Here is a 25,760-nt window from a genome sequence, read left to right as displayed (position 1 = left end):
TTTACTTTGACGAACTTGTCGTAGAGCTTTCATCAGATCAACTTCAAATTGAGGTGAGTGTCATCACAACAAGATGGAAATAAAAACTACCTCGGTATATTTGATTTCATCACACGGTGTGACCGTGGCGTGGCATCAAAGTTTGATTACACGCCATCAAAACATGAGGTTCTGTATCTCGGGCATATTTGGTCCAATCGAGTCCAAACTAGATATGTAAGACAAGAGTCCTGGCCTGATGACATCTACACAGAAATCGTGACTTAAAATCACAGCGCCACCTGCTGGCTACAGGAAGTGACATGTTTTATACTTTGATGAACTGCTCCTGGCTGCTTTACAATATACAGATCAAAAGAGCTCAGTCCAGTCATTGGATCATGGTCAGAATTGTGACATTTCCTCAAACCGTGTAAACATTGAGGTGCAGCGAAGGTTCATCCTTCGCCAAAGGAGACAATGTTGTCATAACTCCACTGTGCATTGTCTTGTATTATTTTTTTTTTGGACGGACAGACGGACGGATTTAATTTGTTTTCGTCCGTCTGTCTGTCCGTATTTTCGGACGGACAGACGGACAGACAGATTTTTGAATACGGACGGAATAATTCCTATTTTGAGAAAACAAAGGAATTACTGGTAATGATGTGTGCATTGTTATCAAGGGCAATACAAATCTTGATTGGAATCGTATCATACTCGCAATATGGAACAACATTAAAACTAATTAAAAAACTAATTAAAAGTTTTTTTAGTTGTATTTACTTAATTCCTTTAGTAGAATTTATGCAATTAAATCAACATTTGATTACTAGCAATGATGTCTGAATTGTGAAAGTGCATTACAGGAAAAATCTTTGAATCGCATCATGGAACAATATTAAAACTTCCTACCTGGATGCATGTGTAAGTACGACATGTGGGTGGGGTTACATACAGTATTAACACAAGGGGTTAACTTTGCAGGATCACAAATTTCACTTATACTCGTGAAAAAAAAAATGCTGCGGTTCATTGATTTTTGAAGTCATGAACACAATTGGACTTAGACGTGTGGGTGTTCCGACATGTGTTAACACTTTGAGGCAACAACATCCCATTCTTCGGTTTCGTCTGATATGACGTAAACACACCACAAGACGAGCACTCAAGATTAAACAAGGAAGTGAGGGAGTATCAAATGGGCTATTAACTGACACGCTGTGACAATTATTCGATCCGCTATTTTAAGATGCAGCGTGAGGGCTGCTCCGTTTTAAAAACGGCAGGTTTGAGTCACTGAGCTTTTCTCTGCTCCGCTGGATCGCATTAGAAATTGATGCAAACTGGAAGGTATGTAATTCTAAAATAAAGCAAATTCTAATTATGACGAGGATGATGGCCCAGCAGGAAAATAGCTACCAGGTGGAAAATAATATTCAGGAAAATTGGGGAAAGCAAGATAGAAAATCATCAGTAAATACATGAGGAAACCATCTGCACATGTGGTAAACAATTTTGGAATGAATTATGTTTGTGGGGGAATTTAAATTGTTTTGGAACTTGTGATGTTCAAATAGGTTTAGATAAATGCTCCGCAGCTGTTTAAGTCGGAACCGTCTTTAAATCTAAATTAACCTTGTCAGTTGTAATGGAATCATTCCGCCGCAGTGCTGCAAGAAAACGCCTCTGGTTTTATATACATTTTTAATATTTCACATTCTTCAGAAAAAAGACAATCAAAGCCACATAATACAGGTGTCTGGGTTTTTTTTACAATTCAAAATTTACAATATAATAATTTAATATTACAATTCATATAACATGAGATGAAAATATTGGAAAAAAAGGCATTGTTTATCTTCCTTATAGCAAGATCCATGGCTTCGAAGATATGACGGTGAGCCAGTCGATCCCTACAATCACCGATTCCTCACAATCCAGCTCACATGTACCTCACGTGGTTCAACTTCAGCTCGGCAACAAACTGTTCGGGAAAGTTCTGCCGTGTTTTCTGGCAGCACCAATAAATATGGACGAACATCAAATTGTGCTGCGAGGGAGGAACTTTTCAAAAGGTCGGAACCACTCGTCACCGGACTCTGATGATTCAAAAAGTACTCCACCGAACTTTCCATGAAAGTTTGTGGAGGAGCAATAAACCCTTCAATTTTGATGGCGGGGCAGATCCAAGATTTTGTTTTTTTATATTGCGAGATTATTGGCATTGTTCCGCAAATTTTCACCGATTTCCCAGACAATACTTTATGGATCTTGATGCAGAAAAAGAGAATAATTCATGGGACTTGATGCAGTAAATCAGGCGGACTGATATTTAGAAGAAAATCTAAATCTAGTGAACTTTAATGTGGTTTCCTAATCAGTTTTCCTCTGATTGCCCTTCTAGTTTATCCCCCCCCCTTTATCTGTGTGGATCTATTATTCATTTGCACAACTTGTCAATAACTGATTTAACTGGCATGTTGTAATTTATTATAAGATTAAAAGCACATTACATGGGTTTGCAATAAAAGCATTCACTTTGAAGACTTCGTTGTGGCAAAATAATTTTGTTTTGTTCTGGTTTTATTCTGTGGAATCCTACAAATTAGTATTTATTTAACTGTCGTTCTAAAAAAAGGGAGACAACAGAGGATTTTTAGATTTCAGCGCTGGATATGAATGAGCATGACGTGTTCAAAGCCACCCACTCTGTCTTTGCATAATTTCGACGGACTGTCAGACAAACAATCCTGTTGCCACACAGAGCCTTTGCTATGTCAACTGACATCCCTCGGATGCAAAACAAGACTAACTACAAAGCTCCTCACTTACCGATTTTAAATTCATGAAGATTCTTTTTTTTCTCCATTTGTTAAATGACGAGAACTTGAAAACAAGTAAGTGATTTCCAAATGGCTTTAACACAGTTGAGTTTCTCCTTTCAAATGAAGGTAGTAAAGGCAAATAAGTTATGCTGTTGACTTCTCCGTATTTTTTCTCTCCTAAGTGTTCCAGGTAAGCCTCAAAGCACCGAAAAAAGGAACTACAATATTACATTCAAAGTACTTGAGCCAAGCAGCTTCTCTTGGCTGGATGATATTTTACATGTCCACACTGCAGATTCTCATTGATATGTGCAATCACTGGCATTTTGAGAAATAAGACCGCTCCAGATTTTTTTTTTTTGTACTATATAATAAAAGAAGGCCACAGAATGTTTTTCCGTAGCTTCAACACAATGTCCAGTGGATTCTGAGGTTCTTTTTTTTCCCCCGGCTCTCCTGGTTTTTCAAAATGCACCAGTCACTTGAGAGACACCTACTGCAGAGTGGAGTGACGCATCAATCAATGATGTCATTTTGCGAGAAAAAGGGAAAAAAATCACGCCGCTCGTCTCCGGACGCCGGCCTCATCGGAGTTTGGTGCTGCTGTATGTGTTTCGCTGTACAGAGATGAGCTTTTCCATGCAGTTGGTGCGACTTTCATGTAAAGAGCCCTGCCAGACGTTGCTGGCGGGGCGGCCCTCTTCGCTCCGGCAGTAGACGTACGCCATGGTGTCGGTGCGGCTCTGGATGTGGGTGCTGCGCAGGAGGGACCGGCAGAAGTGGCTGATCTTCTCCACCCTGCGAAGAATCAGGTTGGCTTTTCTATGGAAGAGGAAGACAAGAAAAATATCGAAGCTCAACATCTGTGTACAAATAAAATGTAATGAACCCTATTGCCATTATATTTTCTTTTAAATCCAAGCAGACACCAAGACTAAAACTATCCTATATTGCAGACTTTTACGTGTAAAATATTTTGATTTTACATAAAATTCATACGATCAAATCTCCGTTTTACTTGGCCTATCAACACCAAAGCAAAAATAAAAAATAAACTACCACAAAGTTTCAAGTCAGCACTTTCAAAGTTGAAACCTGTGGCTTTGTGTTTGCGCTGTGGCATCCTGAACCAGCCACTTAATTTGACCACAGGCAGCTTGATCTGCGACTCCTGAGGATTAAGGAACTCCAAAACAAGTCCTTCAATACAACCTTAAAAGCATCTGTTACAATATTGGTAAATTAATCCAGCAGGTATCAATTTAGCCACATTGCAATAACAGCTGAATGAGCATCTAAATCTCCACCAGATGATACATTAAGAGAAAATCCTGAAATCATAAAAAAGTAGTTAATAAAACTTTGGAAAGATCAGCGTGAACTTTTTGTGTCTGCGAATTTAATTCCACCTCTAAATTCTCTGCACCAGCTGATAAACGACGTGAGATTGGCCCCTCCGACCGCCTGACTGGCGTTCGCTTGGCGCCGCAGAGTTAACAAATATATTCAAACAATGAAACGAAAAGAAGAAAAGAAAGAGGAGACAGACAGATGTGGCATTGTGCTTCCATTTGCACCTCCTCTGACTCCATGTCTGCACGGAGCTATACAGCTTTAAGTGTTACCAGAATGCAAAGGGTGTGCGAGGGTGTCTCTGATGGACTTCCAGTCTGGGTCAAAACCATCATATGCAATTGCGATTTGGCCGAGGCACTGTTGAAAAAAACTACACAAGAGATAGCTTGTCTCATTTTGTCAATTTGGGTGGTGGGGTGGTGGTGGGGGGGGGAAAGCACAGAAACATCAATTCCTTTCTCACAAAACAAAAATATACAGTGTGAGTATTCCAGGTTGTTACGCTCGTATGGAATCTGAAATGAGGAAAACACACGCGGAGAAGGGCAGAATTCCATTTGTTTTGAAAAGCAGTGTCTGCTGAGCATCAACATCTGTCTTTAGTTAAGCAAGGAGCACAGACATCCTTTTCACTTATTTGCTGAAAAAAAGGCAGGGGGGGGGGGGGGGCGGGGCATTTTCTCATTTCCCTTAAATTCTTACGTCTGAAACAACAGAATACCAAACACATAATCAAGGGAGCGAGCACGTGAGCGAGGAGAGACAAATTAAACACATTATATGTCATTCAGGACAACGGAGGAAGTACTAAAAAAAAACTAGAACAAAACACAAATGACATGATTATTTTTTATGTAACTGTTCAGGTTGCGTTGTCGTAAATGATTACAACACAAACACAGCTTGGATGGACTGTATCCCAGAACTAAGAAACAACATTAAATCGGAGGGGGGAACTGATTTGTGGGGGGGAAAAAAGTCCACTGCAGTACAAGATAATAGTTGTGTTTACAGTGAAGTTTAAAAAGAAAGAAAAAACATCACAGCACATCCAGAGAACAATACAATTATGAAAGGAGCTAGTGTTCGGCTGAAACAATGCTGGTGGACATTTGGGGGCTCCTGGGATTCTCAGCTCCTGGAGGAGTGCTGACTGTGCTTATGTTTCACTTGGCCATTCTGTTACCTTTTAAAAAGGCACCACCAATAGAGCCTGCTTGTAAATTACCCCAACGAGGCTCAGCCCTGCCAACTTCAGGCAGTAAATAATCCGTGCTCGCTCATCCAAAAGCCGCCCCCGCTTCTCGCGAGTGCCCACACACAAACACACACCGTTTGACCACCCCTATCCCCATATTAAGTCCAAGTGGCCAACCCGTGCCTCCCACCCCCCTTCACCAATCAGAGAGAGGCATAATCTTTCTACAGACTTAAGTTATTCCACAATTATTATATTTTTTATGGCTTGAAAGGACTTGCTTGCAGGCAGTGGGGGTGGACAAACAAAAACACTGGGTCGTAATTGGGCAAAAAAGGGACCGACCGAGGTTCGCCAGCCCCGGACCAGCTGCCTTGTCAGACTCGCATACATGAATTATTTTACTTTTTTATACTTTTCTCCAAAGTGTTGTTTATCTCCCTTCCCTCGCCGTTTTTTTTTGTTTGTCAGTAAGCTTCCCATTGTCCCCGCGGTGACGCAACGTCTGTTCACACAACAATCCGTCTGTGAGGGTGTCCCCGTTAAGAGGGGTCACGGGTGAGGGGATGTCAGGGTGGCACAGCGCGGAGGAACTTTTTTCCTTTTTTACGAGCGAGAAGAGGAAATGGGAGCTGGAAGTTGAGTTAGTGTTAGCTGACTATCAAATTTAGTGTTTGGCTTGGCGGTCAAACGCGGTTTCAGCATCAAGTCGGTAATGTGAGGCGCGACAGTAATTGTAGAGTTTTCACAGTGACCTTGCCCACTTGCCTTCCAGTATAAGTACTTTGGAAAAGGGGGCAGGGTGGGGGGGGATTGTTTAACGGCTCTCCTGTGGGCGGGGGGGGGGGCGCGCAGACGATGACATGAGAAATGACTGATCAGTCTCAAACTGGCAGCTCCGGTTCAGACAGCTTTGGCTTTTTCTTATGTAAGAAACCTCAGGACAACTGTAATTGATCCTACAACATGTCCTCAAACAAGGAGACTTGAATAAACTGTGTCAGACTGGAGGAAAAGAAGTTCATTTCCAGACACAACTAACTATCAACGTGTTCTCTAAGCCGGCTTGAGAAAACTGTGACATCATTCCACATCTTCTCACCTGGGGCCCAGCTCATCCTCGCTCCGCCACACAAAGTCTCCGAACTTCTCGTAGTGGGAATTGTAGTGGTGCTGGACTCGGTAGAGCAGCGGAGCGGAGATCTCCATCAGTGTGTTGTAGGCCATCTGCTGCTCCTTGCCACTGGTGTAGCCGTTGTACAAGTTGTACACCTTGTCGGCTATCTCTGAGAGGAGGTGAGAGAAAGAGCAGAAGAGAGATGGAAACATGTAAAGGAGAGGAAACAATTTGAATGAGGAAAGAAAATGATCATAGATTTGATAAAGATAAAAATCTGTTCAAGGTTGGTGGACATACAAAAGAGAAGAAAAAAGGGAGCAGAGAAAAATCTTGAAAATGTATTCTCTAATGTAATAATAATAAAAATAATAACAATGATGATGATTATTATAGCACACTTCCTAACAAAGTTACAAGGGGCTTCAGAAGAGGATAAAACAATAATAAAATTAAATTTAAAATGATTGTATGTATCTTACCTCACATCCCTCCTGTCTGGTAAACTCCCAAAGATTGCTAAATTGAATTTGACATGTGAAATTTGTGAACTGCTGCTTCATGTTTTGCTACAGCTTGTTTCAATAACCACAACATGTAATCGTGCATGAGTACATTGCCAGTAGTTATGATCAAAGAGAGCCGTGTGTAAATCTTGACCTCGTCCCTGCAATGTCTTTTCCTAATGTTGGTGTATTTTGAATTGATAGACAATACTTAAAAATTTAGATTTGAATTATACCCGCAAAGCATTTTGAGTGAAAACATCCAATGTAAGATAAAGCACGAGCAAAGGATGGATATAAAAAAGATCAATCTCAGTATGAGATTAAAAAGTCAAAAGGTGAGAGTACCTTCAGCTCGGCTGTCATCCACCATCGGACAGGACGTCCGCACTGAGACAAAGCTTGATTCAGAGTGACTGCCTCGGCTGTCCACTGCATAGATAGTAAACCTGAAAATGAACAAAAGAAAAGTTGATTATTTGGGACAAATATCCAAAGACCAGGTAAGAAAAAATAGCAAAGACACTGCATCAAGTAGGATGAGTAGATCGGACGAGTACATTACATTTGTCAGTTTCCTTAATGGAGTAACACATGGATGGAAGAGGGGTGTTACAAATAGGAGACCAAATGGTAAAGGTGAAAAACCTTTACCATAGAAGGTATTATTTTATAATTGATACAGAATACCACAATGTTCTCAGTCAGCAAACATATTATTACCATATTCCACAAAAAACTTAAAATAGAACATTTACCACATAGTAAAAAGATAAAGGTCTCACTAAACTAACACAGCCATAGCACAAAATCGTATCAATAACTACATAGTGGTATAATTGGACATATTCTTACATGCCTTTCAGACGTCTGTGGTTTGGTAACTCATGTATCTCAGGCTATTAGGCAACAAATAAATTCACCATTTTATTGGGTTTGATGGATAACAAGCTGGAGGAGACCGTGTTCTTGCTAGGTGAGAATGTTGTAAATTTGAAAATAAACAGTATACGACCATGTTCCGACATCACGTACTTTTCATTTATTTTTGGTTTTTAGAAAGTGTCTTGTGAACACGGATCCAGGGGTTGAGGGATTTAATTATATCTGAAAATGAGCCAGTACAGCCAGTACCGCCCCGGCAGAGGAGAGAAGTGTAAAGGTGCATCTGGCTTGACTCCAAGAACTCTTAAAGGACAAAGTTCCTCTCTCGGAAAATGTCAAGCATCAGAATTTCCTGTGTTCCATGACAGACTTCAAGACCACTCAGGACCCCGATAAGATACCACATGGGAACAGTTCAAGACACCACAATGGGAGACGAGACACAATGAGGAAGTGTAATGACACTTGAGAATTGTCGGGCCACACGGCTTGGAATAGAGGAAAAAAAAACAACAATGACCTTTACGTGTCCTTTTGAAAATGCCAATCTGTGTACTTCTGAAAAAGTACTCTGAGGAACTGGTCATACCGAATCTAAAAAGAGGATTGGATGTGGCAGAGACTAAACCATCAATATCCTGTCATACTCATATTCGCGCACAGTTATTTGCCGCTGATGTCTCGATGATGGCTGAACTTTCGATTTGTACCACAGAAACCACATCAAAGACAAGGCTGCGGGAGCTGCCTCTATTGGTTCCCCGATTTTAGACACCTCTTAGCTAAACTTCCTATATTGAGTTTGACATTGCTAACCATTTATCTACATCCAGTTGTATTGTGTATTTGTGTTCACATAAAGCAAAGGTATGAAAGATAAGATCAAAGTTGGCTAAATTCCTTTTAGTTGCTGGCTCACTGTTGCACTGAATGGAACAAAGCCTTTGCTAATGTTATCAAACTGTGACATCGGAAAGTCAAAAAACCTTGTGTGAATACGACTTGTTTGGTTATGTGATGAGGTTAGAGTAGGTGTGTAATGCCTGGTTCATGCTGCATGCCCCAGATCAAAGCCAAGTCTGTGTCGGATCTGCATTCGGCAATCGGTAAACTCTTCAAAGACGTGATTCAAGAGGCCTACTGACTCGTCTCCTCCACTGACTAGATTTCTAGCAGGCTACACAAATCGGTGACAACTACAGCCAATCAGATTCTTCTGACCAGTCAGGGGTTTCTCTCGGTGAAAGATTGTGTCGTGTGTGAGTCCTTGTCTCAAATCAGTTGTGTAGTATAACACACAAGACTGCAAGGCTTCAGATCACAAGACAGCAAATCGTGTAGCGTAAACTGCACATTGATCCGACAATGTTGAAAACTGTGTAGTCAGAACATAACAGCAACCTTACCTAAGGCAAACATTTTCTTCCACAGACGCAGAGGTAAAACACCTAGCCTGGCTTTGTCCTGCCTTCTCAAAAAAATACCACAGCCGTCCAAACAAAACCTAAGCTCATTGCTCTGAGCAGTTTCCAGGAAGCCAGTGGAGACGACAAGGAGCTACTGTACATAGCCAAGAAATATTCCGACACATAATCTCCCCAAAAAATGACGAACGGTTGATATTACACTTTGGCTTCTGTAAGCATTAAAAAAAAACATGATATAACGTGATGGGCCCGCAGAATTCAACGTGTACAGAATGTGCTTGATTGACATCTGCATCACACTGTGCGCTTGCTAGGACGAGACACCAGTTCATTGAAATCATTTGTAAATGTAAACCAGTGAGCTCAAGCATTTTCAGTATCGACCTGGGTCTCATCAGAATAACAGTCTTTTAAAAAAGTGTTAATACGTGTTTGATCTAATATACAGTGGTTTATTTACAGTAGCTGATTGAACAATGTTAACATAGTCGATTGTCTGCCCAAACCATTTTCACTAATTACTTATGAATTAAAGGTGTTTGTTAAATCACATTGTTTTCTGTGTAAAGATTTTCTGGGAAATAAAAACAAAAGAAATGAAAGAAAAATCCTTTATTCCACATTGTTTCTTTCTGCAGATGAAGCTTTGAAAAGAATGAATTAAGCATTGAGAAATGTTTGTGACTAGTTATGACAAACTGTAAGCTCGGAGCAGTATTTCCACAGAGTTACCACTGTAAAAACAACAGCATGACAAAAAGGAAACCACAAAACACAGCGAGACAGAATGAACAACGCAGATGGCATTCCACTGCTAAATACTTTTATAAATAAATGAAAATAAAGACATTAGCGTGTCGTTGTTTGTATGAAAGTTGCTTTTCTTCCTAAACCCATTTGCATTTCGGTTTTATTTGTTTTTAGAGTAATGTCTTTGGAGAGCTGTCCCAACGCCGTCAAAAGCATGTTTTGTTTGTAACATGACCTGTTTGCACATTGCTCACATAGTTTGTCTGGTCTTGTTATTCAGCCGGGTGGATGTGGTATTCCCCAAGAACCTCACAAAAGACGCACGGGCCTCGCTGGCTCCTCTGCCCAGCAAAACAATGCCGGCATGTAACAGTCACTGTTTAAATTATGTGGCCACATAACGTGCGGATGGATACAATGAGGTGGGAGAGACGGGAGGGGAGCAGCGGGGATGATGAGGCAGGAGTTTTATCAAGGCAATTTGTAAAAGGGTGTTTTTTTTAGGACCCAGGATGTGAGCTTGCCAGCATTTAACTGCTGTTTTCGGTTGTTTTTAAATGGTTGGCATCAATGACAGGTTCTGTTTCCCCTTTCACAGCCCCTCCAGCAATTACAAGATTGTTATGTACAGTAATAAAGCTGTTTGTGCAAAGAGGTTAAGACTCTGCAGGGACCGAGCTGTGGAGGTCTGAATTTTTGTTTGGTTAAAAAGATAGAGTAAGATTCTTATCATGCAAAGCAATCTGGCCTTTTACAGAAAATGTGTAAGAAATATTACATATTTTTTGGATCACGCTCATTCAGTCAGTCACACTGTTACCGGGCTCATTCATGGGACAAAGATAGCGGCAGTTATGGGGGTCGTATGGACGGAGTGTGATGTCTGAACTCAGTGATGATAAAGATCGCCTGGGAGAACAAAGGAACAAGCCACGGTCTGGTCTGCCACAAGAATGTCAAAACATTAAGTATCAGAACTGGCAACACACATGAACACACACACGCACTCTTTCTTTTGTCTGTATTTTCCTATCTACATCTCTTGCCTATAACTCGGCTGTGTCTATCACTCAAGGCTGCCTGCAGGCTGGACGCGGATCCCTCGGAAGCAAGCCGCTCGGTTTCCGTGCGCGTGCCACAGTTTTGAAAGCTCAGCAGACGACGAAGTGGACAAATGGCAGATTAATGTTTGCGTAAATTAACAATGCTGCCATTAAAGTAACCATTGTCCTCTAATTTAATGAGACAGAGGACGACCGAACGAGAGATGACAAGACAGAAAGCTCGGAGACCGACCGAGCGAGAGCAAGAGAGGAGGAATAAGAGAAAGTGAGAGTGAGAGAGGATCAATTAGGGGCAGTATTTCTGGCATGCTGAGAGAAGCCAGGGCAGCAGGGGGATGCCTTTTCCATGACATCAGCATTTGGACATACATCAGTCGAGCCAGTCCACAAATCATTCAAAGACACATCGAAATGTTCCTGCCTGAAGAATTTGTGGCAGCTCGAAGTATCTGATGACTTTGAGGGCTATCTATCTCAGAGGCATCACACTGGTGCAGCAGATTAATTCGCCTGGCCATTCGTTGTAAATCAGGAAATATTTGCTTAGCACGGAACGGTCCCACTGGCAGATCAGCAAGACTCCAAAGTGCAAAGTAATAAAGCAGCACCCCATTGAAAAAGTCATTTAGGCTTAAATTATAGATATTTTTTAGTAATCGGAATATCGACAGTACGATGATTTCAGCAATCCTTTAAATGGCATTTCACATAGTCAGCGTTATCATCATATACGGTGAACCACATGACATGATTTCTCTTCTTTATTCATATAAAGCTACTGAATAACATTCAAGTGATAGGATGCACAAGTGAAATATCCATATACACGTTTGTTTCCATGGTGCACCCATTTCTCAGATAGATGGATAGGTAGGTATAGAAAGGTTTATATATTTTATCGACTCTTTGTGGGGGGAAAAAGTAATGTCAGAGCACACTGTGGATATTAAATTATATATTTTTTGTGATATATACTCCCCGGGCTCGTTTTTATGTCACCTTTTGAATGACAGTTGATAATCATTGGTGACAAGTCAATTGATTGACCCAGTTTTTATGGCATACAGCACTGGACAGGAACCACTTACTTTCAAGTTTCGAGCTACTATGGATCCACGACATGGCATTTTTTATAAAAAAGCATCACATTCACTAAGATACTACAAAATGTTTCCAAATGAAAGAAAAAGAGGGGAGGCAGAAGCAGTTTAATTCTAACCCAGCCATCTTTAATTCTCCTTTCCTTTAGAGCCACTGGCTGAGTTTAAGTTTTCAGAAATCATAGGTCTTACAATGACTGAACATATCTATGTACAGGTTGTTATCGTCTGTTACTGTTTGGTTGCAGAATGTCAAGATGGTAGGTCCGATCTGATTTAAAGGCAGAAACCCATAACAAAAAGAGAAGCAAAGAAATTCAAATTTAGTTTCTTATAGTTAATCTAAAGTTCCTCAAACCAACGTCAAGCTGTGAGCCGTCAGTGGACGGAAGGCGATGCATCAGAGGACGCGACCACCACTCAGTCAAGGGAAGCGACATCTTGTCCAAGTCCCAGGGGTCCGTTAAGGCCCACATCCATTCCTCGGCCAATTTGTGTCACTCTGCCTATGTTGTAACCTCATTACAGCTGTAGTTTTACAGTTCGAGGCCCTGCACAGCCACACAGATATTTTAAAATCAAACCTGGGCTAAGGTTGAAGCTGGGTGGAGTAATGCACCTATAGCAATGGAGCTATAACAGAGTAAATAGTAACAAGTGCAACAAACGTCCACAAAGCCCCTGCAAAGGCCTCTAATCAAGCGATACGAGTGAAAACACGTGTGGGCGGACATCAGGACTTTAATCCCAAAGATGCACCAACAAATCATTCCTCAAGTGCTTCCAGTGCGGTAACATGATATGTCACAACTGGCATTCCCGCAGCCCTGGTCATTTGTTACCTTGCATGACGTTGCCTGAGGCAGGATATTGTTTTCACCCCAATGTGGGAATATTTCTTGGGAGGGTATCTCCAGATGATCAACCTTCGGTCAAAGGTCAAGGTCGGTTTATGGTAGCAACAGTATTCCTTTCCAGCAGGAACATTGGGCCATGGCCGACCGCCTTGTTCATGATCAAGTGTAAAGCCAATACCAGTAGAAGTCTTATCAGGTCCTTGAATAAGACAAGCGGAGTTGGTTTCAAACAGATGTGCCCTCATACGTAATTCCGACGTAAGTTCGGCCCTTATCAGCGAAAACAACACTGTGGAGAATGCCTAAACAAAGATAACACCGCTACAAAATTGGAAATGAGGTTCTTGTTGCAGGTTTTTGTTGGTGGGAGCCTGAATTCTACAGATTAGGCAAATAGTTATTCTCCCACTGTTCTTCATCACCGACATCGAAGCCTTCAGGAAACACAGGATCAGGATTTTTAACTAAATTGATGCTAAACATGCAAACCCCATCCTTTTTTCTCCCTTTTTTTTATAGCCGTCTCTCCTTCCTTATGTGTAAATATAAAATCAGCAGTAAACATTTTTTAATATTATGCATGAATAAAAACTTTCTTCTTCTCCCACCTGTATTCCTCCTCTGCAAGTGTTTGACATGCTTTTGCTCACACGTTGGATTAAAAGTGTCAAAGATATTTACAACTTTTTGATTTCCTTACATTTAAAATAAACACCCTTGACAATTGGGCTCCCATTAGAAAAAAACTGATTAAACTATTACAGCTTCAACTTTCAACCTCCAAGAACGTTGTAACTTTGACTGGTACATTTAATGAAAATACGATGCTTTAAACCATGACTCTTTCTTTTATATGGGACAACATGGAGGTTCCCAAAACAAACCAAGGTCATCAAATAGCCAGATCATTATAAACATAAGACCCTTAAAACAAACCCGCGAACACAGCGAGAACACGGCGTGGTTCATGTGTCCAGTGACAGCCACAACAACATCTGGGTCCTGTCTGGTTTTACTAAACACTTTGTAAAGGCTTGCACAGGATTGTGGACTATTAGGGTTTGATGAGCTTGACCATCACTGGTACGGCCACTGATGCCACATTTAAGAAGCTCCCTGCCCAACCCGCACACCCGACAGACCGACTCCGGGTTTTCCAGTTTACTGGCGGACGATGTCTGAAAGTTGGGCAGAGAGGCGTGAGTAATCCATAACGCCTCAACTCAAACCAGCACGTACATTACTGAGGCCTGTTATTCACGTATAGTACATACGCCGCAGGGACAGAATAAATTGTTACAGGCGCCAACATATAAATAAATAATAAAAAGGTATTTATAATATTTCATATCTACATCAACATTCATAAACAAGCATAACAAACAGCCGTTTGTGAGACTGTGACAAGAGGTTTCAAAATGCTATACCATGGATGAAAAACCTAAATGGTCATAATTTGTTATTTGGCTGATGACTCATGGGAAGGTACTCTGACAAATGGAGTACATGGAGCCTTTAGTTGTGATCAGACCGGATGGGTTCATCATGTCCGGCCAACAAGCATTGGCATGAAAGCAGGAAACATTACAAAGTGTATGCCTCATCTTTATTCATATTGTGCAGAAATAAGGAAGCCACAATAGATCAGCTATTGATTTGACTCATAAAAACTTTGCAAGGGCATCAGCGGACTTACTTGTAGAGACTGTCGGGCTCCAGGCACTTGAAGACCACTGAATATAGCACAGAGTGAGGATGGTCTCCACTTCTCTTCCCGGCAACGACACAGGCCGAACCCAGACCAGAGAACAGGTCGTCCATCAAGCTCAGAACCTCACCTGGTAGAGATGAAATTGGAAGGAAATGGTGAAATGAAGAAAGAAAGAAAATCGCACAAAAATGCCACGTTGGAAATTCATTTTCAATATTCATCATACTTTTTGCCCGAAAAGGCAAACTTATCTTCCAACAATTTCTTTCATCTATTGTTCTAAAAAACCAAAACAATGCCACATGTTTTGGTTCCACCACATGTTTCAACACAGGACAACAATGGTTCCCAACACAAGCTTCATCATGAATGAATTTCAACATTTTGGAAAGCATTTTTTTTTCCTAATCAATGATTGTGACTCTGGTATTGTGAGCTTCACCCCCCCCTCCATCAGGTGGGAATGATTTTCAGTACCACAAAGACCAGGGCTAAATTAAAATATGGCTTTTTGCTGGCATCAACCAATACACACTACATTACAGAACCGTAAGAAAGCAGAATTTATTTCCTTAATGGGCCCATGGTTCTGTTAACGTGATATCTCACTACAAGCCCCCTTGTGTCTCACAAAACACTACTTCACAAGTTGTGAAATATCTTTCATGTCAGCTTACGGGAAAAGGCGAGCGACGCACACTTGTTCATTTAGACACACAGATACATTCCGCCAGTTTCCAGTGCTCATGGGGGTGATGGAAAAAAAGAGGGAGCTGTCAAAATAGTTTAAAAGCTCTCAAACGGTTGGATTTCCAACTATTTCTACACGAGCTAAAGGGCAGCTTAGTTTTAGCTTATGATACATGGGCCAACTTATAAACACAGGGAGTGAGCCTGGCTGGTAGGGCACACGGGGATGGTAAGAAAAGGTTGCAGAAGAGGAAAAAGAGCCGGACACAAATTAATAATTTGACCTTTTCACAGAAAGACCTCTGTGTGTATACAAGGTTTCCCCCCCCAAACACATTCCTGCACCGTCGCAGTGTTCTTTCGAAGGTTTTACCTTCTTCAACACGAATCTCATGTTTGGACTTTGAATCTGCTTAGGTCTGCAAAAAGAAGTTGTCAGTATTCATCGTCAGGACGAAGCCAGAGGTTTTCAACCCATTAACAATGTTTTAGTATAAACTCAAACTTCAGTAATAGAGCTATTACAATGTCTGGGATTTAAACACTTGGTTGTTTTTAACATCATTATTTATGGAACAGACTTATAACTACAATTTATATCATTGCCTTTTAAATGTTTAATTTACATTCTTTCTGACATTAGTTTTTATAATTTTAAAGAACTCGTACCATCTGCTTTGTGTTTGCAACTAACAGGAGTGATAAGGAAGACTTTCAGCTGGTTAACTCACGATTGTATATAGATACTTTATACAACCTATATGCAACCTATATCTCATAGAAATGATATTTATACAAACACCATTTTGGGAAAAAACGTGATGCTGTTTTAATGGCAGAGGATATTCTTTTATTAATGTGCCAGTAAAACATTTAATGACAACATATTTCATTCGTGACAGATGAGTAATATTTCCTTGGTTACATTTAGGCCACTTAAAGCTCTTGGTTAAGATTAGGGACGGATTGTGGTATTGGTTAAATGTTGTAAAAGTTAGTGCTGATTAAATCACAGGACAGGGCATATTTACTTTTTCAATATTTGACCAAAACCACATTTTTTTTCTCCCCTAACCTTCACCAATTTGTTTTCGTAGCTCAATATTAACCACACACTGAACTCAGAATGTGAAAGCTGGTCTCCGGTGTTACTGCCCTGCACTCTGTGTGCACACAATTTCATCTGCAGCATCGAAACAACTGTGTGGCTCCTTTCAGTAAACTCTCCCGTCAGCCAGTTTCCAAGCATGGTATGGATACTCTGCTTGCCGGCATATCGGGACATCAGTATGAGGAATCTTATTTTGTCATTTGATCCTCATGGGCTTGAACTGCATAACAATAATTAACCTTTGAAGAATAAATAGGCCTCATGAGAAATCAAATACTGTGCATGAGCTGAATTACGGGTGAAGGGGCAGATTTATTTTTAAGATGATACTGCACCCAGTGTTTCCCATCAGATTTTATTGTCATGCACTTGGGTACTTGATTTGTCTGGAGGATCCTGAAACAGTGACATTAAACAGAAAACTGTATATCTGTAGCTACTCTTTCCCCTTTCTGAAAACCTAGCTCTCTCCATTCTCTTATTTGTTTTGCAATTAGTGTTTTTATTTTTTAATTCTCTATTTAGTGGGTTAAGCCTGTTGACACACAAACATTTGGTGGAACACTAATTCATGCGTGGTGGACCACTGACGATCTATTAAAGATGAACCCCTGACCCGATTCGGCCTGCGTTCACTACGCCTTTCAAGGCTCTTCCTCCACATTTTATTGCGAGCAACTATGAGAGGAATGCCCACCAAATGATGGATTCCTGCCACTCCACAAAGGCTAAAAGTAGAAAAGGGACAGTTCTAAATACAGCATGGACCAAAGTGGTGAAGGAGGGAAGGAAAGAGGAGAAAAAAGGGTGACAAACATTGAGAGAGGAAAGGAAAAAGGAGGACAGCTGTTCATATTTTTTATGATTTTGGATGTGATCAGGGAAAAGAAAGATGAGGTTTTGATGATCAGAATAAATCATACAGCTGATGCGTGGCTCCTTAATGAATAACTTCTGTCCTCTTTGTGACAATCTTTTTGGTGATAATTTGATAACCAAAAATATACATGTTAGGGAGATAAAATATATATATAAACTTAATGCTGTTTTGGGGCTTTACCAACATTGAGGGAGCAATCATCTGCGAAGAAAACAACTTTTTAAAAAAAAATTTACTTTTACATTACACACATTTACATTTAAAGGACTGCTATGGAAGGAAGATAATTCTACAATTACTTAAAGGGATAGTTCACCAATAAATGAAAATTCCCACATTATCTACTCACCACTATGCCGATGGAGGGGTGGGTGAAGTGTTTCAGTCCACAAAACACTTTTAGAGTTTCAGGGATAAATAGCGGTGCAGCCAAATCCAATACAATTGAAGTAAATGGGGACCGATTCTTCAAATGTAAAAGAAACTTTTTTTTGTGGACTCCAACACTTCACCCACCCCTCCATCGGCATAGTGGTGAGTAGATAATGGGTGAATTTTCATTTTTCGGTGAACTATCCCTTTAAGTGAGTTGCCTTTGCAAAGAAAATTTTATAATAATGGATTCTGCAAGTTATAATAGACTTTTATGTGCAAGGAAACATACTTAAAAAGGCCACATTAGAAAGGAAATAATGTAAATGCGCTGAATTAAAGATGAAAGGTCGAGACATGCACGCAGGCTCCTAATACCAAAAACCATGTGCAATTCAGAGGTGTTCCATTCTCATATTTTTCTTGCAATTAGTTTTTTCAACATATTGACATACTTAGATTTTGAGGAACAATAAATCATGGCTGGCAGACCACTTAGTCTTTTGAAGAAATTATTAGTAATGATCCATTAAAGATTGACCATTGACCTGATTCGGCCTGCATTCACTACGCCTTTCAAGGCTATTCCCCCACCTTTTATTGCGAGCAACTACGAGAGGAATGCCCACCAAACGCCAGATTTCTGCTACTTCTCAAAGGCTAAAAGTAAAAAAAGTCGAGAGACAAAGAGGAAATGAGGCCGGAAAGGAAAAGAAGGATCGGAACCTCTCTGATGTTTTATCAATTTGGATGTGGTGAGGGCGCGGAATGACCACATCACCAAATCAAATCTGATGTGTGACTGCAGGAGCGATCACCTGGGAGTGTTAAAGCAGGGGTGAACCAATGTATAATATGTGATTATAATATAATACTGACTTGCAAAAACCCAACAGGATATAACTCTGACTCATAAATCTGACTTGTATAGAATAGTGTGCTCTCTGACGGATAGTTTGGATGCTGCTCAGTGCCGGGTGGGTTTTTGTTAAATGTTTTATAGCCACATTGAAAACGTAGACAAACAAACGCACACATTGAGAAACAGGCAGATCTCCTGGAAGGCTTTGGATAAGAAAAAAAAACCAACAAAAAAAGGGCAAAAGAACAACAAAAGGTCAGGAGGGAGGATGAGATTATATTAAAAAAAAAAAGCTGCTTCTATACAACCTTCTGCTGCTGTTGTGTTGCACAGCTAGCTCAACGTGAAAGAGTATTTAAATGGGCTCACATCAGACAGTACCTATGACAGGTGACCTCCTTCACTTTCTTTCATGGCAGCTATTCACCGAACTTTACAGGACCTGTTTCTGAGCTTTGCATAACATTAAGGGATAATAAGTGACTAAGACAAGGATTACGTGAAAGAGGCATGTCTGGAAAGTGGCGCTGGAAAGAAAGGAAATTATGACCAAGGTGTTGGATAAGCGTATACACTTGTTTTGAATTTAGGCAAACCAACTTCAGCTGTCGACTCCGACCCAAGATGTCTGTTGTGACCAGAGTTTTCTGTTTATTTGACGCTCACCCTCATTTATGAGCGCGCATGTGACACAGACGAGAGAATAATGACTTCAGCTGCAGACTCTTTATTTGCCTCTTTCTAAAACAAACCCCATGTTCATAAATCTAAAAAAATAAAAAGTCAAAAATAGTTCATAAGAAACATTTGCTGTAAATTTACAATCAAAACACTGAAGATGTAATTATCAAATGGGTTGATTATAGTGTTTATACTGTAGCTAATTTGCAACATTGCTCTTTAACAGTTTTTTGCCCAAAACCAACGCTTGACTTGACGATATCCATGTGTAGCAACAGGGTTAAATGTATGTTATGTCTCCCACGCACTAATAGAGAGGCACGAGCATTAGCTTAGCTTGGTGACACGAGGCAATGTGTTATAATTGGACATTACTTTTTCTACAGTGTGAATAGACCACTGCTGTATAACTGACAGCGTAGGGAAGTGTTTGAGTTAGTTTGATCCAGCTGGAAGACTAAACAAAAGACAAATGTCTTTGGTCTGGTCTTTAGTGGCTCTAGAGAGGCTTACTGTATAATTATCAATTTAAGGACTCAGCAGGAGAACACAGTATGCGTTTTAGCTCTTTTAAAAGTCATATACCCTTACCTAGCAAACTTTACCCACACATTCCATGGGTCAAACAGCTTTTTAAACAGAAACATCTGAAAGCCATACACTGTTATGCAATTACATCAATATTAGACCAGCATGCAGGTTTAGTCGGGGTACACGGTGTACTATCGTGCAGAGACAGTAAAGGGGGGGGTTATATTGGCCTTTACTAGGTGTAAACGTTAGCACGCAAGAAGCAAATAATTATAAATCATTATAATTAAGAACACTCTTAACTAACGTCGTAAAACACAGGACAGTTTTATAAGGAATCCTAGGAAATGTCAGGAACTCAAATTCGCAGTGCACAACTAGCAAATAAATACCAGTGGTTTCTATGCAAAATGCAGCATAAGTAACTTGAATGTAAGCAGAGGGCAACAAAAGGTCATGTCTCTGGCCCCCCCTATTTCTCTAAGGGTCTAAGAGGGGCATCAAACACCAGGTGAGGCTACTGAAGTTCTAGATTGTTCCTACATAACAAAACTAACAGTGCAGGCTCCTCGATAGAGGTGTAACTACAACAAAGCAGCACAAACAAACGAAGCGAAAGCGATTCATCTTTTCTTTTTTCTTTTGTTACTCAGAAGTGGTCAAACTGGAAGGCGGATTTGGCAAAATCCCGAAGTCACGTCCCAAATCCATTCTCAGAAATTGAGCTAAAACGAAGTGTTAATCTTTTAAAACTTGGCTTTAAGCTCGGCGCACATGGCAGCGGTCTCGCTCTGTTTCGCTGCTAATCAAGCGAGAGAGAGAGAGAGAGAGAGAGAGAGAGAGAGAGAGAGAGAGAGAGAGAGAGAGAGAGAGGAAATTCTTGCTGCATAACGGTAATTTATGAATCAGCAGCAATATGCTAAAACACTGTGGACTGGGTCTGTGGCAAATGCTAACGCTAATCCCGAAATGACAGCGGAATTAGAACGTGCGTGCACAAACAACTCAACTGAATGACCGAAAGGATGAATGAGCAGACTGAAAAGCAAAAGCATGACAAAATGATTGCATGAGTCAACTGCGAGACTGGAAGTGTTTTTACAAGCCACTGGCACACATGTTGGCTCGCATGCATTCGGTGGATTCTCAATCATCTTCTGCCTCCACGCGTGCGATTTAGCGTTAGGTAATAATAAACAAAATCGATCCCATTAAGTGTAGAGTGAGATATTAAAACCCACCCAGAAGCGGCATTTACGGCTCTATCCGTTCCGAGGGGTTCCTCACGGGTAGGCCTGTGGTCTATCAACATTTCTGTCAATACCAAAGCCAAAACAGCACACAGCTGGCAAAAATTAAGGACCCTGAAATTCTATTACGGTAAAAGCCATTTTGCGTGTTCTCCAGCTTACATGGCAATGGCAAATGTCAGGTGACCTTTCTTTAAGGGAAAGGGGGGAACAAATGATAGTAAACCATAGGAACACGACGAGACGCAAACACACACACAGGCCACGTAACTATGATGTAGTCGCAAACAAGTCAAGCTGCGTTTATTTGCACAGACCGACATCATATACAGTGTCTCAAAGGGCTCCGCTGGCCTGCAACAGCAACAGCGCCTGACCCAGAATGACCCAAATTCGGAGGAGACAAGGAAAACCCCTTTCAAAAAGTAGGAAAAAAAACTGGCAAGTCACAAAACCAAACAGAACTTCAGAATTGAAGGAGAGAGCCTTCCATTGGACAAACTGCTGGTCCAAAAGTGAAACAGTATAAACAACTGAAACAGAACAGCGGGATTATATATGCATACACAATATACAACTGACTGTATACATTTAGTTTATGCAACGTACGCACTTGTGCAACACACAGTGAATGCGCATATGCCCACTTACATGCACGCAGACGTAAACAAGCACAACACATGTAGAGGCGGGCGTGTGCACGGTGACACAGCGGCATTTTGTCTGATGCTGGAAGCCAGACTCGTTACACCGATACCCTTGACATATCATTTCAATTACACTACTGAATTCAGGCACAGTGTAATTGCCTCAGCCATTAGCTGTGAGCTGCGTGTGTGTGTGTGTGTGTGTGAGAGAGAGAGAGAGAGCGAGCGGACAAGAGTGAGAGGGCGAGTGTACGTGTAAATCGTCAAGGTCAGTGGGTTCACACATTAAGACTTTTCCTCCAAAGAGCAAATTTAAGGGAAAGTGGCAGAAGAACAGAATCACTGCAGTAAATCACTGTTTATTCACTTTCTCAGCCAAGAGGTCGGTTTTGTATAAATAAATGTGACTTAAGGTCATTCTTTTTTTCTGTTCTTTTTCAAAATTGTTGACTTTATTTCATATTTATTGCAGCACATAATCATAAGGTTAAAAAAAACAAGGCAGAGTTACATTTTTCATTATTAAATGATCTCTAAATGTCTTGTTTTGTAATGCTGCCTTTGAGAAGATGCCTATTTCTAGGCAGTTTTCATATAATTAAAAATGTTTGATAGTATGTCTGGGTAATTAATAGTGAACAGTTCTCCTGTTCACGTGTGAGTGATCAAGTGCGGCACGCACGGGTGTACCGCCATATGCTCGACAGTATGGTCTCTGTTTTTAGTCTGACATGTTGAGAGTTTTTCTCTGTTTATCTTTCAGTCTCCCTCTCAAATTGTGTTACTGTTTGTCCTCAGACGCCCCTCGCTCGCCTTCTGTTGTACTGTGTCTCCCTTTCTCTTCCGAACCCACCATCGGTCCAGGCAATTGCACAGTGGACTCTTTTTAAGCAAACAAAACACAGGCTTTATATTAACAAACAAATCACAAGCTTTATATTTCCTGTGGGCTGCCAAACCTGCGAGGGGCCTCCTCTGTTAAACTGTCAGCACTCAGCCCTCCACTCCCCACGCTGAGCCTACACACAGACGTCACCTTCCTCCCTTCCTCTCTCTCGCTCCCTCTCTTCCTCACACACACACACACAGGAGACGTTACACAGGTACACACATGCGACTTAATGTCACATGCCACTTAAGGCAGGAAACTCTACGGCATATACAGTATTTAGAGGTATAGGAACAAAGCAGTGTGGGAAACAGACTTCTCAAAGCGAGCTGAGTTGCACATGATTGTCCAAGTTTTTCTAATCAGCTAGAGGGACATCCCTTTGGACAAGCCTCCTGAGGCACCGTGCTGGCAGAAAGATGCATCACTTATTCATGAAAACTGTTTTTTTTTTTTTTTCATTGTTTGAGGCAGAAAGCTAAAATAGATTGGGATGGAATTACTCATGCTCACTTTGATGCAGCATCTGTTTTGCCCTTAATGCACATAAACTCAACCTGAGCCGTCCTTGCAATGTTGCAGTTCTCGAGGAACAAGCGCTCTCTGTCAGGTATGGGACATTCCTTGTGTCGGCCTTTGTGTTATTCTCTGACACACACTGAATTACCAGGGTCTTCTTTTTCACATGAGGAGCTTGACCCGGTGAAGGCCTTGCAATATTTCCAAACAAAAGTATGCTGTGGATAAATAAAATGTATAGTGCTTGCTTTTTATGCAGGTTATATATATATATATTTAAAGGTCCAGTGTGTAAGATCTAGGTGAAAGGGATCTATTGGCAGAAATTTTATATAAAATGAGCCTAGTGATGTTTTTACTAGTGTGTAAACATCTAAATTGTACGAATTGCAGTTTTCTTTACCCTAGAATGGGTCCTTATATTTAAATACTTTATATATACATCGGGAGTGGGTCCTCTCTACGGAGACTGCCATGTTTTTCACAGTCGTACAAACTGGACAAACTGAACACTTTTTGAGATTCTCAATTAGAACAACTCATTCCACTTAATTAAGAGGAACAACTACATATCATCAGCATAACGACAAAACAAGTCATCTGTCACTTGTGACTCAAAGGTATCATATCATAGACTCTTCATATGCCACTGCATGGTTTGACTTCAATGCCGACATCATCACGCTGACATGCTCACAATGAAAATGCTAACATGCTGATTGTTGTACGGTTTATCATATTTACTATTTTGGTTTAGTGTAAGCATTCTTACATTTGTTAATCAGCATGAAGCAATGTCGAAGGAAAGGATTTTTGGTCCTCTGGGGACCATGAATGCCCTTTGTCAAGATATTATGAGTCCAATCAGTGTTTGCTGAAGTCAGGACCAGAGGTGGTTATTGGGTACACTGCCCCAAGAACCTTATTGCATAAACCCAGAGATAACAACACTGTATCTCAAAGTTATTCACTAAACAAACTACTTACAAAACATTTCCTGAATGTATTGACTGATGAGATTGCTTGTTGATCTTGAGCAGTAAGAAATACAATCGACCGCTCAGAGGGACACATCCAACAAGAGTAATAAGAATATTACTTCAGAGCCTTTCAGTTATCTGAAATTAATCAACTTCCTTCAAGCTAACAATAATTGAGGTTTCACCCAGGTCACGTTCCAATCAAAGATAAGATGTGATATTAGAAGTAACATATGGGTCTGAATAAAAAAAATAAAAGAAATAAAGCAGATATAATGGCAACTTTTATTCTTAATGATTCCATCATCCCCTTGGACAAATGAAATGTTTAATTTCACTGTCCACCTGTCAATCAAACACAGTATTACATCTCTCTGTGGACTAATGATATTGTAAGCAGAAGATGAAATAACCTCACAACCCAGTTACTCTGAGGCAAATACAGAGCTCCCCGTAGAAAGTCAAATTCAAAGTGTAGCCTGCAAACAAGACTTTTGCCCTCAACGAATGGAAGTATTTACCAAATTCTCCACATTCCGTTGCCCCATCTTACTTCTGCTATTTAAACAAATGTGGTTCATCCATAATAACTGTATATGATTCCTTTCTTATCCCCACTATAACTCATAATTAAATATTGTATGAAATGTTAAATGTTTAATGACGTTAATATGAAAACATTCCCAAGAAGATTATGTGAAATAACGAGCAAAGAAACAAATGTTCTAAAGTTTCAGTATCGGTATCAAAAAGCTCACAATTGTCGATCAATGTTAAATCGTTAAGTGCTTATTGGGGGGTGGGGGGTGGCCATATTTGTTATGACAGGCCTTTTTATTCAGTCAGATTCTTGGTGCTGGATAATCCCGGGTGTCTCCTCAGAACTTTGAGGCTCGACAGTGGGCTCCCCCTCTCCAACTGAACATAACAAAATGCCGTGCATAACAAGAAAAAGGGGTCAGGTGTGGGGGTTCGTCACAGACTAATGCCCCCCTGGGTCCCTGTCGACCATTTTGATGTGACCTGTGTGTGTGGTATGTTTTTTTTTTACTGCCCCCAGCTCCTTTTTAACTGTGGCTCTGTCTCCCCCTGGCTCTGTCCTTGGCACTAAGAATAGACCTCTGGGTGTTGACAGGCTGTTGGCTTGTGTCTTCCTCTGATGCTGCACTGTATTGACTGGTCGATGTGCGCTGCCATCTTCCACCTGATGTACCACAAGGCTCCGATGGCCTCTCTGCTCTGTGGCACAGACGTTACTAAGAGTTGTGTGGGTTGAACAACTAATACTTTTCTTCTACGCTGAGACCACTCGTGTCAGCTAACTCCCTGTATAAGTACAGGTGTTGTGGTCATTCTGTGTTATTAAGCTTAAGTAAAATACAACCGTGGTAATACATTGTAACCCAAGTTGTATGGTTACAGGTGCAGCTTCCAGTAGACACAGCATTTAAGGCCAATTCTCACGGTGGGTTTGACGGTGAGGAAAAGGCTAAGCAAAATCCGTATTTATGTTGGGGCTCCTTAGTTTCTCCCTGTATTATTCGCATTAATACCTTTTAGGATTAAAATT

The 25,760-nt window shown here is 40.7% G+C and overlaps 1 protein-coding gene across 4 annotated transcripts in view; it reads right to left on the bottom strand.

Moving 5' to 3' along the window:
* Nucleotides 1-1,672: 1,672 nt before the first annotated feature.
* LOC117771559 (astrotactin-2) overlaps nt 1,673-25,760 on the bottom strand; it is a 248,692-nt gene continuing 224,604 nt past the window's right edge. For all 4 annotated transcript variants that reach the window (XM_034602058.1, XM_034602059.1, XM_034602060.1 and 1 more), the window contains 4 exons: nt 14,764-14,905; nt 7,333-7,433; nt 6,464-6,647; nt 1,673-3,629 (listed from right to left, as the gene is read on the bottom strand). In XM_034602058.1, coding sequence (XP_034457949.1) covers nt 3,392-3,629; nt 6,464-6,647; nt 7,333-7,433; nt 14,764-14,905 — 665 coding nt within the window. In that variant the 3' untranslated portion in view covers nt 1,673-3,391. The remainder of the gene's footprint in view (nt 3,630-6,463; nt 6,648-7,332; nt 7,434-14,763; nt 14,906-25,760) is intronic.

Source organism: Hippoglossus hippoglossus, chromosome 12 (assembly GCF_009819705.1).
Source record: "Hippoglossus hippoglossus isolate fHipHip1 chromosome 12, fHipHip1.pri, whole genome shotgun sequence".
Taxonomy (NCBI): Eukaryota; Metazoa; Chordata; class Actinopteri; order Pleuronectiformes; family Pleuronectidae; genus Hippoglossus; species Hippoglossus hippoglossus.
Note: the sequence above shows the minus strand (reverse complement) of the source record. Positions and strands in the feature narration are given on the sequence as shown.